Raw genomic sequence first — 14900 nt, 5'->3', positions numbered from 1 at the left:
GTTCTTCAGATAAATTCTAAGTTCTTTTGAGGTGAGCATCTTGCTGGGACAGGATGTCTTAAAAGGCATCTTCTGTTTTTGCTTGCATTGTACTATCCATGATGATGTTACCCTTCTTATACAAAGGAGAAATGGGATGTGATCTTTGTGGAATGAATGTACTGACACCATGTTTCTCTAGTAACTTAGATGTAGGAGGACAAAGGGAATCATTATGATGCAGGAAGTCCTATAGCCCTTCCATCTGAGTAACTTCTTCCCTGATATTGCTTTCTGCTAAAAATGCTTTGAAAGTATAGGGCCAAATGCAACACTTTGACTTCTGGGATAAAAGTTGTGCGGAAGGAGGCATACATATGTCTCCTGAGGAACATCAGGTTCATTGATGTTGTCATGTCTAATTTAGTTTTCTAGAAAAAAAGACAAAACCAAATATGCAAAACTCATTCCAAGAGTATCACTGCTAAAAATAACAAAAAAAAAACAAAACTCATGAGGCTTCAGATTACCAAAGTAAAAGTTTTATTTAGTGCTTTCATATTCAAGATGTAACACACTTTGTAATAAAATTACATCATATTGGAATGGAATCAATAATTTTTACAAGCTTTATTTAATTAATCTTTTACCTTAACTAAAGTATTGATTATGCTAAATGTAAATGAAGGTCCCTACCTGAATAAGACAAATATGTATTTGTTATAGACAATACTTGCTATATCTAGGAAATGCGTAACCAGAAGGTGGAATTCAAATACATCCCTGACCTTGGAAGAATTCTACACTCTACTGAAGACAACTGCATCGATGGAAATAAAAATCAAAGAACTACAAATCTATCCCAGGCCATTGGTAAATAATCCTTGGAAGAAAGTTATATCTTTGTTGGACACTCTGCAATAATCAATATTGTATCTCTGATAACTGATCTGTTAATTCTATATTTAATAACATACAGTGTATATAATTGAAAGTCAGGCTATTGTAAATATTGTATATAGTTGTTTAAAATGATATTTAAAATATTATGTAAATGTTATTTAAATTGAAAATAGAAAAATATTTGAGGAAAAAAAAGATATAACACACTTCATCAGAATACAATCAATAAGTAAGTACCCCTTTTAATAACCTTACCAAGCACATTCATCACTCATTGCATCACTTTCTCGTTATTAAATTGCATATGCAATAAAACACATCAGACATCAAACAAAAAATAATAAATGTATGACTATAATAATCTTATACTATGATTATTTATAATTTTAATTTTATAATTATTTAAAGGACAATAATTCAATCCTACAATATTAACGGAAAAAAATAATATTAATACTAACTTTAAGACTTGGGACTTTATCAGCCTGCAATTTCATTTGCCAATTAGATTATCTCCTCTTTAATTTATTAGAATGATCACCTTTATGTATATCAGCAAATACATGATACACTGCATAAAATAAAATTGTTTTTAAACCCTCACAAGTGATGGAATGTTTGTATAGAGTGCATTGGTCATTTTTTATCTTTGCCAGCCCAAGAATAAGAACTGTTTTAGAGTTTTCTTTAAACAATGATGAGTTTACTCTACCATTTTGTTAATTGATTAATTGGCTCTTTAATTGTTTTACCATCATGTGGGCCATATAAGGAGCCTAGAATTTTATTGTAAATTAAGTTCTGAGGTAGTCCAGTGAGGGACAAAAGCACTCAACTTGGCATTTTCATCTTGGTTTGTTCAATAAACTTGGGTTCGTTCCCCATCTTGGTTCTTGGGCTTATGTGGATTTGTTACTTTTGGTTCCTGAGTGTTTCTTCCACATTTTGACACACTCTTTTTGGCTATCATCTTTTATCTTTACTGCATAAACATGATGTAAGATACATTTAGACAATGTTCTAGTAGTCATGCATACATAAAAAGAGTTACAAATAGAACTCCACTTTTAGAATGGCATGTATAGTGACTTTATTATATAGGACCTCATTATAATTATTTAAAACTAAGTAAGATCATTCATAAAAATAAAGGCACACACTGCACTCTCCACTCTAAAGTATGCCCTTACTTTTGTTAGTTAATCATTGTTCTATCTCAGAACATACTTTTCCTAATACATATCTTAATGAACTGGAGTGTTTTTAAACAAAATTACGTTTTTCACCAACCATTTACCAAATATCTTGGTAACCTCTTAAAATATTCCAGTTACTAGTTACCACTTCCCTAATAATTTTAAAATCTACAGATATCTCAAAGAATCAATGTTTTATTATAATTAACCATGTTTAGGAAAGTTAAAATCCGTCTCAGAATGGACTGTACTAAAATTAAATCTAAAGAATCTAAAATTGGTCTATATTATGTAAGGTGTCTATGACATGGCATCGAAAAGACCATTCATTGAAAGGCTTAATAATCAAAAATTGCGTTAACAGAAGTTGATTTTGTGGGGGGCTGTGCCCTCCTACTAAATATATACACCAACTCCAGGATCGCACTACAGTGAGGAAAGGGCTAATTTTCTGATCTTCACTATACCACAATCTCACAAAAGCGACTTCTATTAATGCAATTTTCAATTATAAAGCCATTCGATGAAAGGCCTTTTTGATGCCATGTCATAGACCCTTATATAAGTTTGTTACATCTTGAAGATGAAAGGGCTAAATAAAAATTTTACTTTGGTACTTTTGTTTTGTTTAATATGGTTTTGTTGATAGTGAGGCCAAGTACCCCAACACCATGAGAGTCCCCTGTTGTGTCTGTATTAGGATGAGACAATGATCCAGATAGGTACAGGGATAGATCGGGATGACTTTGTCCTGAAAAATCCAGTTACTGGACCCAGGCATTTTATAAAGACTCTGGGTGTAGTAGACAAGCAAAAGAGCAAAAGATATAAATTGCTGCAAATCTGAGAAAATTTCTGTTTTGAAACAGGTATATGTTCGTTATGTCCAGAATGACCACAATATCCCAGAGTGTTAGGAATGAGAAAAGGTTTTGGAACATTGCCATTCTATATTGTTGCACACTGAGAGACTTTTCTGGTTAAAACAGGTCAAAAATGCATCCCTTTGCCTTCTCTTCTTTGGAATAGAACTAGCCTTGAATATAAATTTTGTCCTTCATCTCCAGCTGGAACCTCCTCTACCACCCTTGACTGTATAATATCTTTTAGGAACACAGAAATAGGCTATACCTAATCCTTGGGGACTGATAAAATGCCTCTGCACCTTTGAATTGTTTGGAATTGTCATATAAAGCCTTTTTTGGGATTACTTAGTAGCCTCAGTGGTGTGATGCTATTCCAACTTTTTGCAAAGAAGGCTACGCAATCTAAAAATTCCTCTGAAGGAAGAGAGAAAGTTGGGAGATGAATATGGGCAGGAGGGTAGAGAGCTGCCAGGATGAATTGTGACTTATCCCACTGGGAGTTATGGTCCTAAGGATCCCTTGACTGCTTCTTCTGACATGCTTGTCATTCTCTTTAAGGCTTTTCCTTTCTCCTATAGCTAGCTCATTTTTGTCTTTCTTAGGATATAAAAGACAAGTTTTAACTTGGTAGCTCCTGCTGAATTTAAGAACATGGGTCTGAAAAAGTTGCTTTATAGACTACATGGTTTTACCCTTTTCATCAACTGTTTTGAAAACTGCTTGAGTATAGGGTGCACAGAGGAGATCCTTCTCCACAGATGCATTACATGGTCTGGAAAGGTGAATAAGTCCTCAGCTAGGTATGTTTCCAGATAACAGACCTTGTGACTGTTGTCCTGCATGCTGCATCCATAATATCATACCCTTATTTCTTAGAGTGCTCGATGACCTGGGTGTAAAGGTCAAGCATCTCTTGCTTTAGATCATTATTCTGTGTTCCCTCTGTCTCAGTCATCATCTTCTCTGGTGGAAATTGTTGGTAGGAAACAAGTGAGTATTGCAATACAGTGCTGTGAATGTAGTCTATATTATATTAGTGAAAATCCTTTTAAGCGAATGCAAAAACATTGAAACATATTGTATGAACCACAAATATGCTGAACGCACTAAACCGCGAAATTCAAAAAGTCGAATCCCCATAGTTGGCCAACTCCACCTCCCACTACATACTGCCTATCCAAACAAAATAAATAAACCACATACATACACTAACCAAAACCCTACTTCTAACCCTAAAGTAAAGCACCAAAACCCTACTTCTAACCCTACACTAAACCTTACATACATTACTATCTATGCACTTTCCTTAACCCGCACCCTAACCCTAAGGTCCGTAACTATCGCACACTTACCCTACAGAGATATACCAAAACAAAATAAATAATCCACACACATACATTTAACAAAACCCTAATTCTAACCTTACACTAAACCTTACATACATTATTTATCTAAGCAATTACCTTAACCAGCACCCTAACCCTAAGGTCCGTAACTATTGCACACTTACCTTACGGAGCTATACCTCAGACGCGCCAACCATGACACTTCGACATTTTGAATTTCACGGTTTTGGACATTCGGTGTTTCCGTGGTTCATGCAATACATGTTGCTTTTTTTGTATTCATGTAAAATTACTTTCGAGCATCTAAATGGAACCCCTGTGAATTTTAGGGCAGTAGAAGTATAAACTTTTTTCCCCAAATCTGTCTAGTATTCCACTCTCTCTGTCCTTTGAAATAGGGTTGCTAGATGGAGACAAGGCTAGTACCTTGATGGAGTCCATGGACAACACAACTTGATCAACTAAATAATTCTTTAGGAAAAACTTATGGGAATCCCTATACAAATGGTCAGATTTTCTTGGAGGATGGGGAGTGAGACCCAAATGCATTTGTAAACATATTTTCTATTCTCTAGGACATCTACCAGTAGAAGAACAGATTATGCTCTGGGATTATGTAGGTCCACCAAAGATCTGTATCTAAGCTGGGCTTCTAATTAATCTGTAGTTGAGACCCACTGAAACAGCAAACTTGTTGTGTGTAGAATACCCTCAAATCAAAAAAATCCTAAGCTTGTGAAGCAGAAATGAGGATGTCCTCAATGTCTGGTTTATATGCCTAAAACAGGATATTTGGCAAAATAAGTCAGTTTATCTATTTCAGAATCATGGCAATCAAAATCTGAAGGCAAGGATTCTACCCCTCTTTTTTTTTTTTTGAAAATGTACAGGACACACAGTACTGGCCTTTTCGACTTAAAAAAATTATGTGAAAACCTCAGTCAGCTGAACAAGTTATACAGGAGGAGCCTGAGAAGATGAAGGGGCTGAAGAACTGCTTGAAGTAGGCCAAGACATGCTGGATAGCATTGGTTTAATTTTTATTTATTTATTGCCATTTGTTTACCCAGAAAGTCCAACTGGGCACAAGTGCCATTTTCAGTGGAGGCACATAAAATACACATTTGCAATGGATAACAATTAAACATTGTAAGCGTTAGTTTTCAGGTAGTATTCAGACAAATAGTAAAGACATTTATCATATACTTTAGAATTTATATTTTCATAAGTGAACAACATGTTAACTTGAGTTACAAGAGCAATGATAATGCAGATAGGTTCAGTATATGTATATTGACATTAATGACGTAGGACATCACTAGACCAGGAAGAGAAAAATAGAGAAGGAGGAGGAACGGGTATAAGCAGAAATAAATCAAGAAAAAACATAAGTAGAAAGGAGTTTGTGATAACAGTAGATGGGTAAAATGTTGAGGTTGGTAAGGAGGGGTATTAGAAAGAAAGGATTATGGATCTAGCTCAGTTGGAGTAAGAGTAGTGGGAATAAAAGAGACAAAGACAGAGTTAAACGTAAAAAGTCCGGGTGATTGATAGAGAGACTGACAATGGAAGAAGAACAGAAAGAAAGGTGGATTTAGTCAGTATGGGATTGCAGCATAGCTATGAAGACGTTAGGTGTAATTTTTAATTGTGTTTAAATTGTGTGATAAAGTTAGCTTGTTTTAGGGTGGGTGGGATGGAGCTCCAGTGCTTAGCAACATGGGTAGAGTAAAGTGAGTCGCCTGCACTCTTATAAGACTTGGTCCTGGTCAGGAGATATCTGTTCTGTGAGCAGAGATTCCTTGAAGGGAAGTAGACTCTGAGGATGTTTTGTAATGATGGGCTGCTGTGGGGTTTGTGTATTATTTTGTGGACGTTATGCAGGTGGTAGTAGATAAGGTTATTAGGTAATTCGAGCCAGCACTGGTGCATTAGTACAGTGCTAGGCAGTTGTGGTGTGAACAGTTTGGTAAGTTGGATGCAAACTTAGCTATATTAATGTAACAAATCTCTAGTTTATTTTTTAAGGGGGATTTAAGTTTAATCAATATGGGTGCTGCATAGAGACGTATAGGGAAAAATAAGATATTACTAAAGAATTCCAAGTCATAAGAAAGTTTTTTTTTTCCTGTAGAGGAAGACCAGCCATTAATGAGTTTTCTTGATTGCTTGAGTGACTTATTGATCATGTTTTAAATTTTTATCAATTAAGACACCAAAAACTTTGAATTGGAAACTGTTTCAATTTAGGTATTGTTTGGTGATGTGATGTTCACTGATCGTGTCTATGCTGACAAAGACTTGTCATTTAAAAGTAGCTGGTAATCATCTAGTGTGGCCTCAGCTGAGGAAAGGGAGCCCTCGATCTTGTGGAGTAGTGCTATACTTGGTGCAGAGCATAAGAGTATAGTATCATCTGCATATTGTATTACCAAGGCTTTTTGGTAATTTTGTGAAGATTATTTGAAGATTATTAGTGAATATGTTGTACAGCAAAGGGCATAGAATAAATCCCTGAGGTACACCAACATAGACAGACAGAAATGGGGAGAGATCTTGTTTCCATTTACAGCCTGGAGTCTATCAGTGAGATAGCTGTGGAACCAGCTAAGGAAGAATGGGAGAGTCCTAGGAGACTAGTTCATGGTGCAGGCATTGGCATGAAACTGTGCCGTGCTTTTGACATGTCTAAGAAGAGGGATGGTGCTAGGTTGCCAGTGTTTCTATCAGACTTTATAATTTAGGTAAAACTGAGCAGAGCAGTAGTGGCGTCAGAAACCATTCTGAGTGCTGCAGAGTAGATTGCTATTCTGAAGGTGGGAAATTAGTTGGAAATGAATGCATTTTTTTTAACATTTTAAAGTGGAGATAGACTGGCTCTAGGTAGGCAGTTGGAGAGGTCAGTGGATGTCCCTCCTTTATGTATATGCTTCAAACACATGCATCTGGAGCGTTTCTCCCAGGCCACTGCTGAAAATTAGCTTTGTTCCAAGTTGAACTTTCCTTGTAAACAAAGGTTAAATAAATAAATAAATAAAAAATTTAGAGGTAAACAGAGGTAATCCAGACGGTTTGAGTCAAATCTGGTATCCCACCTGTGGCCCAGATGGTGACAGGAGTAACAAAGAAAAAAAAAAAAAAAAAGAGTACAAATTATTAGTCCAGACAAAATTGGTGTGAAGTATGAGCAGTTCAGAGACTTCATGCCACATGACATAACAATACTCGCATTTATAACCCAGACCTAACAATTGGCTTAAACTTCCAAGTCATTCATTGGATCCAATGGATGTCTGTTCGGGGATGACATGCTGGATTAAGACTCTGTTCTGTTTCGCAAGGAATTGGGATTCCTGTCACTCCTGATTCCTCTGCCACCTAAACCACTGCCTTTCCCATAGTGCCTTTTTAGGCAAGGCTGGGATTCTGGGATACACACCCTAGAAAAACCAAAAAAGGAAGTGCTCTGGTATCACAGGCTCAATGCCAAAAGTCTAAACCTAAAACCTTCGGCCTAAAAAGAACTCATATGGAGAACATGCTCATCTGTGCAGTGAATCCAAAAGTAATCCAGGCTCCTGAGAGCACCCCAGGTTTATCAGGTTTAACTCTCTATCATGCTGCTCCGCGAAACAAAAATCCTGACACTGAAGAAAGGAGGTGGGGTATCCATATTCATCACTCCTCCCTTACACCTCAACAATGGTGGCAACGCAGAGATGGGCCAGGTGCCATCCACCATAGGCAAACCATCTCAGACTGGTGGCTACAAATTGTAGATCTCCTCAGGCCACTCTCACAAACTCAGGAACCAAGACTGCTCTACCTGAAAACGCTAGAGGATAAATGTACAAACAAAATCCATCATACTAGGTTTCTTCAATGAAACTAATATAGATATCTAATACCTTACTCAAGCCCAAAACACCCTAGCCCTCCAAAAGTTCCTGGAATTCATAAACTCAAATGCCATGCAACACCATCCCAAAATCCCCACAAGAGGAGAAACCTCATATGTTCCCACACAACCCAACATGGTTCCAACAAAACACACATACCCCTATACCCTCACTGGTGAGGATCAGATCAACCAATCTCGCTGGAGGTCCTCACCGCACCCCCCATAAAAAGAAAAAAATAGACCACAGCAAAGAAACCCTCCTTCACCGACTTAAAGACTAAAACACTCTCCTTTAAGAGCCCGGCCCCTAGAGCCTGCAGAAAACAGTACTGCCGCTGAATCACAAACAAATGCAACCAGCACCTGCCTGCAGACTGTGTAATACATAAGGCCATCCCAAGCAAACAAAAGACCTGCAACAAGGCAAGGCTCCAGTCTGGTGGTCAAACCCAAACCAAAACAAAGCCTAACACAGGCGGAGAAGCACTATGATAGAGCAAAATCCTTAAAAGGGTAAAGACACCCTGGAACAGTTAGGAAGAAAATAAAGAGCTCTCATCAAAAAATCCTTCAATATTTTAATAGGAGAAAAATAGCTAAAGACTTGTCAGACAACTATATTCTGTTCTAAAGCTATATTAAAACTTCAAAAGAGACCACAGCTCTCTCTGTTCTGAGTCAGGCAGAACTTAAAATCCCTAGAAGATTTGATAAGTTACAGACATAAATAAGACTGTCTTTCTATGGTTCAGTGCAAACTGATAATCTGACAAGAATATCTCATTTCTCTCTATCAGTTTACTGCAGCCCCCAAGCATCACCAAACCATCACTTTTTGATCTCCCACGCCTTCAATTATTTAAATTTATTGGCCAAACCACACATGCTCATAGCAACAAATACAAAAAGTAACCACCCCTTTCATAGTCCATTCACGTTTTAATCTATGTAACTCTCCACTACTTTACTCAGCTGTGGCGCACTGCAATTAAGGTTACCATTCACAACACCCTGGCCTCACACCAGAGCTGAAATTTCTAATCTTACCTTTAACCATCCCCACAGCACCCATGGAGAGGAAAATAAAAGAACTCATGAATAAAGTCAACCTGGATCCCTGTCAAACCCAGCACCTGGCTCCTAGCCATTTTATTACTTGATAGAGCACCTTTTGAACATCACCCTCAAAGCCTTCAAAAGCCATTGGTAGCCCACGCCCCGGAACAGGCAGTCCATACAGCAGACCTCTAAAATGCTCCCTTGATCGATGTCACTGTTCTCCCGGAAACGCTGGTGAATCCTAGAACATTGGAACATATGTTGCACTGCCAACTGCTATAACTGCTGGAGCACCCACAAAACACAAATACATGACAGATGCCTATATACGGCCAAAAGCTGGGCACAGCCCTTCAACATAGGATCAAGTAAGCACGGTCCACCTGGGCTTGGCATTCACACCATGAATCTTTCCACAGTGATAGTACCAAGGAAAAAAGCTTGCATACACATAAAACTTAAACTGCAAAGGTGGTGCTGATCAAAAAAATACCAAACAGAAGTGGGCCACCAGAAACGACACCCAAACAACCACCACCAGAACCATGGCAAACAACAAATGCCAATAGTCATCAAGTCTCAAAAAGTCACAGCCCTTAAGGCTACCAACAATGCAGCACACACCTGTCCACAGAAGAACCTATAAAAACCCACACAGCTGAGTTGATAGTAGTCCAGAGGGACACAGGAGAAGGTCAAGTAGTTTTTCCGAAGGGCCAGAGCTGCCCACCTTAAGTGCCAGGTCTCTCAACAGCAGGCAGTCAGGTCATAACTCAGCATTGTCCACACCGCTTGGTGTAAACGACTCTGACCAGTACTCTCACTCAAATGTGAAAAGAGACATTGAGGAGCTCTGATTATGTAGCCAGCTGGTTCCTCACTAAAACCTTTGAGCAAAAGGATAACCTGTCACAAAGAATTAAAACAATAAGAACGACTGAAAGAACTCAGCGCTAAATTATTAAACTCTGGTGTCATTCAAAGGGGATCCCTAACATACAAGGCCATGTCATGATGAATAACACACATAGCGCTGCACCTCAAAACGTTAGATGCACCTGTCACCACAAAATTCCGGATAAACCCAAACCGGCTATTAATCTATTGTGCCTGCCTTTTAGGAGGATACCCCAAATTCTAAATTCGGCACCCTGAACACAAAAAGCCCCCATATGAGTGAGAGCACTGCCTGCCAGAAGTCTAACCAAAAATGCACGCAATGGGTTCTCTCAGTATGGATACCCATGTCTGCAAAGTGACAGAAACATCTCCAAGGCCCTGAGAGATGGGTATAGTATATCATCCCATACCTCTTATCACATGCCTACAAAAAAACTTGAGCTAGACAGCTGTGCCTCGTGGTGTAATCTAGGATATGAACTAGACACCCACAAACTCTGAACTGTGTCAACACTTGAACATCTGTCTATTTAACTGAATAAACTATTTGAAACTTCAACAAAGCATATTTATTTCTGCCACAGGGAGGGTATCAGAGAGACAGTCTCCTAGGTTCACTATCTAAAGTGATTTTGTCTGGACGAATCCTTTGCATTATGTTCCTTTATGTAGAGGTATAATGTGATTTTTTTTTTAGATGGCAGGGACCTAGCTTCCTGTAATCGACTGGTTTATGAGTATTTTTACAGAGAATGCTATAGCAGCTGCAGTGATTATGACATATTCTGGTGGCTGATTGTCAGCAGCTGGTGTGGACTATTTTAGGAGGTGTTTTATGATGGAAAAGATAGATACTGGTTGGAGGGAGAAAGTTTTTTGGTGGTGATTAGTAGTGTTTGGGATAGTGAGGCTGTTCTGTTGTTTTTTGTTAAGTATAGACAGAACAGAGTGTATGCAATGTGTATTGAATTAGGCAGTTATAGGGACTGAGTTGTTGATGGTAGGTGGTGAAGGAGTCATAGTTGGTCTGGGTGTAACAGTGTTGACTGCATTGCAGAAAAGCTTAGGCTTCTGTTGGTGGTTGTCTTGGAGCTTAGAGAAGTATTACGTTTTATCTGATCTTATTTTTGTTTAGAAAGGTTTAGAAAGGTTCCTAAGCTGCGGTGATTTGTCAGTAGACCATGCTTTCCAAGCTTTACCTCTGTTTAACATGAGTTGTCCACTTTCTTCTGGGATCTATGGGGCAGAGCTGGATTTGATTTGTTTTGATCTGGTGGGAGCTAGTTAATTTAGTATGTTAAGGAATATGTTGCTAGCGGTGTGTGTGTGTGTGTATATATATATATATATATATATATATATATATATATATATATATATATATATATATATATATATACATTTATATATATATATATATATATATATATATATATATATATATATATATATATATGGCTCCACTTCATATAATCAAAAGCTCATAACATCTAATTGCAAAACAGCAAGACCAAATGATCGAAAACTCAAAACATCTAAAACCCATAACATCGAATCTCACAACATTGAAAACTACATAGCAAATATAAATAACATCCCACACACTGTTCACTATGTTTATGCAGGGGGGCAAGCCTCCCTGCACCCCCCCCCCACACCTGCCATAAATTAAATATACCAACTCCAAGGTCGCGTGTGGTAGTCACGAACCTTAGAGTTAGGGCAAAGGTTAGGGTAAGGGGATAGCTAGTAGGGCTATCCCATTACCATGACCCATGCCCTAACTCTAAGGTCCATGACTGCTAGCCCGTTAAGTCTAGCGGGTTCGCGAAAGTGCACTTTAATGAAAGTGCACTTTCGCATTAGTGTGGATGTACTTTTGAAGTTCAAAGTAGTGAACTTTCGTTCTTCAAAAGTACACCCATATATATATATATATATATATATATATATATATATATATATATATATATATATATTAGAATATCTAAGTTGTAATTGTCGAGGTAGCTAATGAAAATGTCATTATTCAAGGAGGAGATTGTATGCATATTATTATAAATTATTTGTTTATGTGCATGATTAGATTGTCGGATGGCAAAGGTCAGTAGATGGTCACTGATGGTGTCTGGTAGGCAGACGGCAGTGTTAATTTTGTTAGGGGTGGTAGTGAGGATCCGGCCTAATGTAGACTCCTTATTACTGGATTTGCTTATTCGAAAAACAGTATGGATAATTTGCTAAAACCAAAGAGACTGATGGACAGTGTGGGGAAGAGAGAGTTGATAAGTAGATAGTCTTTATTAACAGCATCTATGATGATCGTTTCCTTGCCCAGTCCCTTATGGACAGCGCATGGCTGAAAACAATCAGTACAGTTGGTACCGCTAGAGTTTGCATGCTAGTAACTAAGGGTGCATAGTAATGTAAATGCAAAAGTAAATCCTAGACCACGTAGTATTCAAAGTAGTAGACTAAAAACAGCAAGGGTAGAAAGACACAATAGTAATACAGCATGCAGTTGTCAGTGAAACTTCAGTGCAGGCAAAATGGAAGAAGCAAACTAACACAGAACTACCTATACAGGCGAATACGGAGAGACAAAAGCAGTAGCTGGAAAGAGCAACTAAGGAAGTGAGGCTGCCAGCAAGATTAGGGGGTTAGCTCATTAATTACAGTGGGAAGGGGGAAGTAAGGGGCAGTGAGGGCTATTTTTGGATTTTAGTTCTGAAATACGGCCAAAAAGCAGACAGACCATTAAGTACTCATCAAGAACAGAAAAACACATTGTTTTGTAAAAAAAAAACATTTTGGAAAAAGAATAGAAAGATACTAAATGTGTTACTATTTTGAACAGTGCATGACAAGGGTAACAGAATGAACAAGTAAATGTCCCGTACACTGAGTAAAAAGACAAGTCTGTAAGCTTTTACAGAGCTAAATTCTGTTTACTCTGCTGTAGTCTTTGTGGTGGGGGTGAGTCCACAACTATACTGAGAAAAAAGATAACGCTGTAAGTTTTTACAGGGCTAGAGGCTGTGTTTATTCTGCTGCAGTCTTTTGGATCGGGAAGTGCAGTCAAAATCAAATTTAAGAATCTGTGAACCTATGACCCTTCTGTCTCCAGATTTGTTTTGCAAGATACGGTACTCATTCCTGTCAACATTTTATTTAGCAGTCAACTTAGAAATGTACTTCACATTTGTAAACAATAAACTATTACCACTAGTTATCATTGTTCTCTCTGTTGACGTTGTCATTGCTGTAGTTTTTGGCCGATCAGTAGGATGCTTGTCATGTATGCACTGACTTATCTCTTTTGACATCTGTGCAACTATGAAAAAAAAGCATGTATCAAATCAGGATTACAAAAGCATAGAAATTATTGTCCAGTAAATAAGCAAATTAAATAACTAATTAATTAAATGAAATAAATATATTTAAAGGAAATAAAATGAACAACATTAATCTAATGCACATTATCAAGATTCATCTAATCATTTGAAGATTTGCATTCATAGTCCTCCGTTCATAACATATACCACAAGTTGATGTCCCACAAACATGAACTATGAGCAATTTTATTAATTTACTTGTCAGTCTGTATAACTATTTATCAGCTATGCATCTGTCTGTCTATATATATTTCTGTTGAATGGGTGTGTGGACTGGACTTCCTGTCCTTTTCAGTTATGACATGGCCTCTGACAAATGTTCACTATAGCAAGTTGTGCTAACAGTTATAGCTAAATCCCAGTGCAAGTGGCAAAAACTGTTACAGGTAACTGTTAAAATACATACATACTTATAAAGTAAACATATTTACATTTTTCACAAGGCATTTACATTTTGTAAAGCAGGAGACATAAATTATTTAATTTTCATAGCATGACTCAGAAAATAATTTACATTTGATCTAAGAAGCATTCAGATTTGACAGACATCATGTAAAGATATACAGGACTTTAACTGGACTTGCGAATCCTAATAGGCATTAGAGTAAGGCATAACTGGACATAACTGTGGTACATAACATGCATTAAACTAGAGTAGTGCAGCATATGATATAATTCTTATCCATAACATGCATTGGACTAGATTACCTCAGAGTTTGATATAATTATTGTCCATAACATGCATTACACTAAAGCATTACAGTTTTTAACTTAATTGTGAATATCTCTCTCTCTCTCTCTCTCTCTCTCTCTATATATATATATATATATATATATATATATGGGTCTACTTTATTTGGTCGAATTTCATTTGCTCGAACATGATTTCAGGCAGCCCACTTCACTGAAAGCTCATTTGACTGAAAGTTCATTGGTCAAAAATGAAATATACCCCCTGCCCCACTGCAGTGCAACCCTGGAGTAAGAATATTAAGTAAGGTGGTGTGGGGGGGCACAGCCCCCCACATTTTGCAAATAGTTTTTACTGAACATATATATATCAATGTATTTTTAATGGATACACCTTCATATAACAGTGAATATACTACAATTACACCTTGTGGGGGCTATGCCACAAACACCCCTCTAACTTAATATTATCACTCCAGGGTCGCACTACAGTAGGGAAGGGGCTATATTTCATTTTCAACCAAATTAAATTTGATCAAATGAGCTTTCAGTCAAATGAGCTTACAGTGAAGTAGGCTGCCTGAAATCATTTTCGACCAAATGAAATTCGACCAAATAAATGGGTTCCATATATATATATATATATATATATATATATATATATA

The 14900-nt window shown here is 37.4% G+C and overlaps 1 protein-coding gene across 1 annotated transcript in view; it reads right to left on the bottom strand.

Moving 5' to 3' along the window:
* The window catches only part of LOC122807977 (C-type lectin domain family 10 member A-like), a 129490-nt gene extending 116012 nt beyond the window's left edge, over window positions 1-13478 (bottom strand). The window contains exon 1 of the mRNA XM_044079002.1: window positions 13374-13478. Within this exon, the coding sequence (XP_043934937.1) occupies window positions 13374-13476 (103 nt within the window). The 5' untranslated portion in view covers window positions 13477-13478. The remainder of the gene's footprint in view (window positions 1-13373) is intronic.
* Between the last annotated feature and the right edge of the window lie 1422 nt (window positions 13479-14900).

Source organism: Protopterus annectens, chromosome 8.part0 (genome assembly GCF_019279795.1).
Source record: "Protopterus annectens isolate FY-2018-M chromosome 8.part0, PAN1.0, whole genome shotgun sequence".
Taxonomy (NCBI): Eukaryota; Metazoa; Chordata; order Ceratodontiformes; family Protopteridae; genus Protopterus; species Protopterus annectens.
This window is presented reverse-complemented; position numbering and strand designations above follow the sequence as displayed.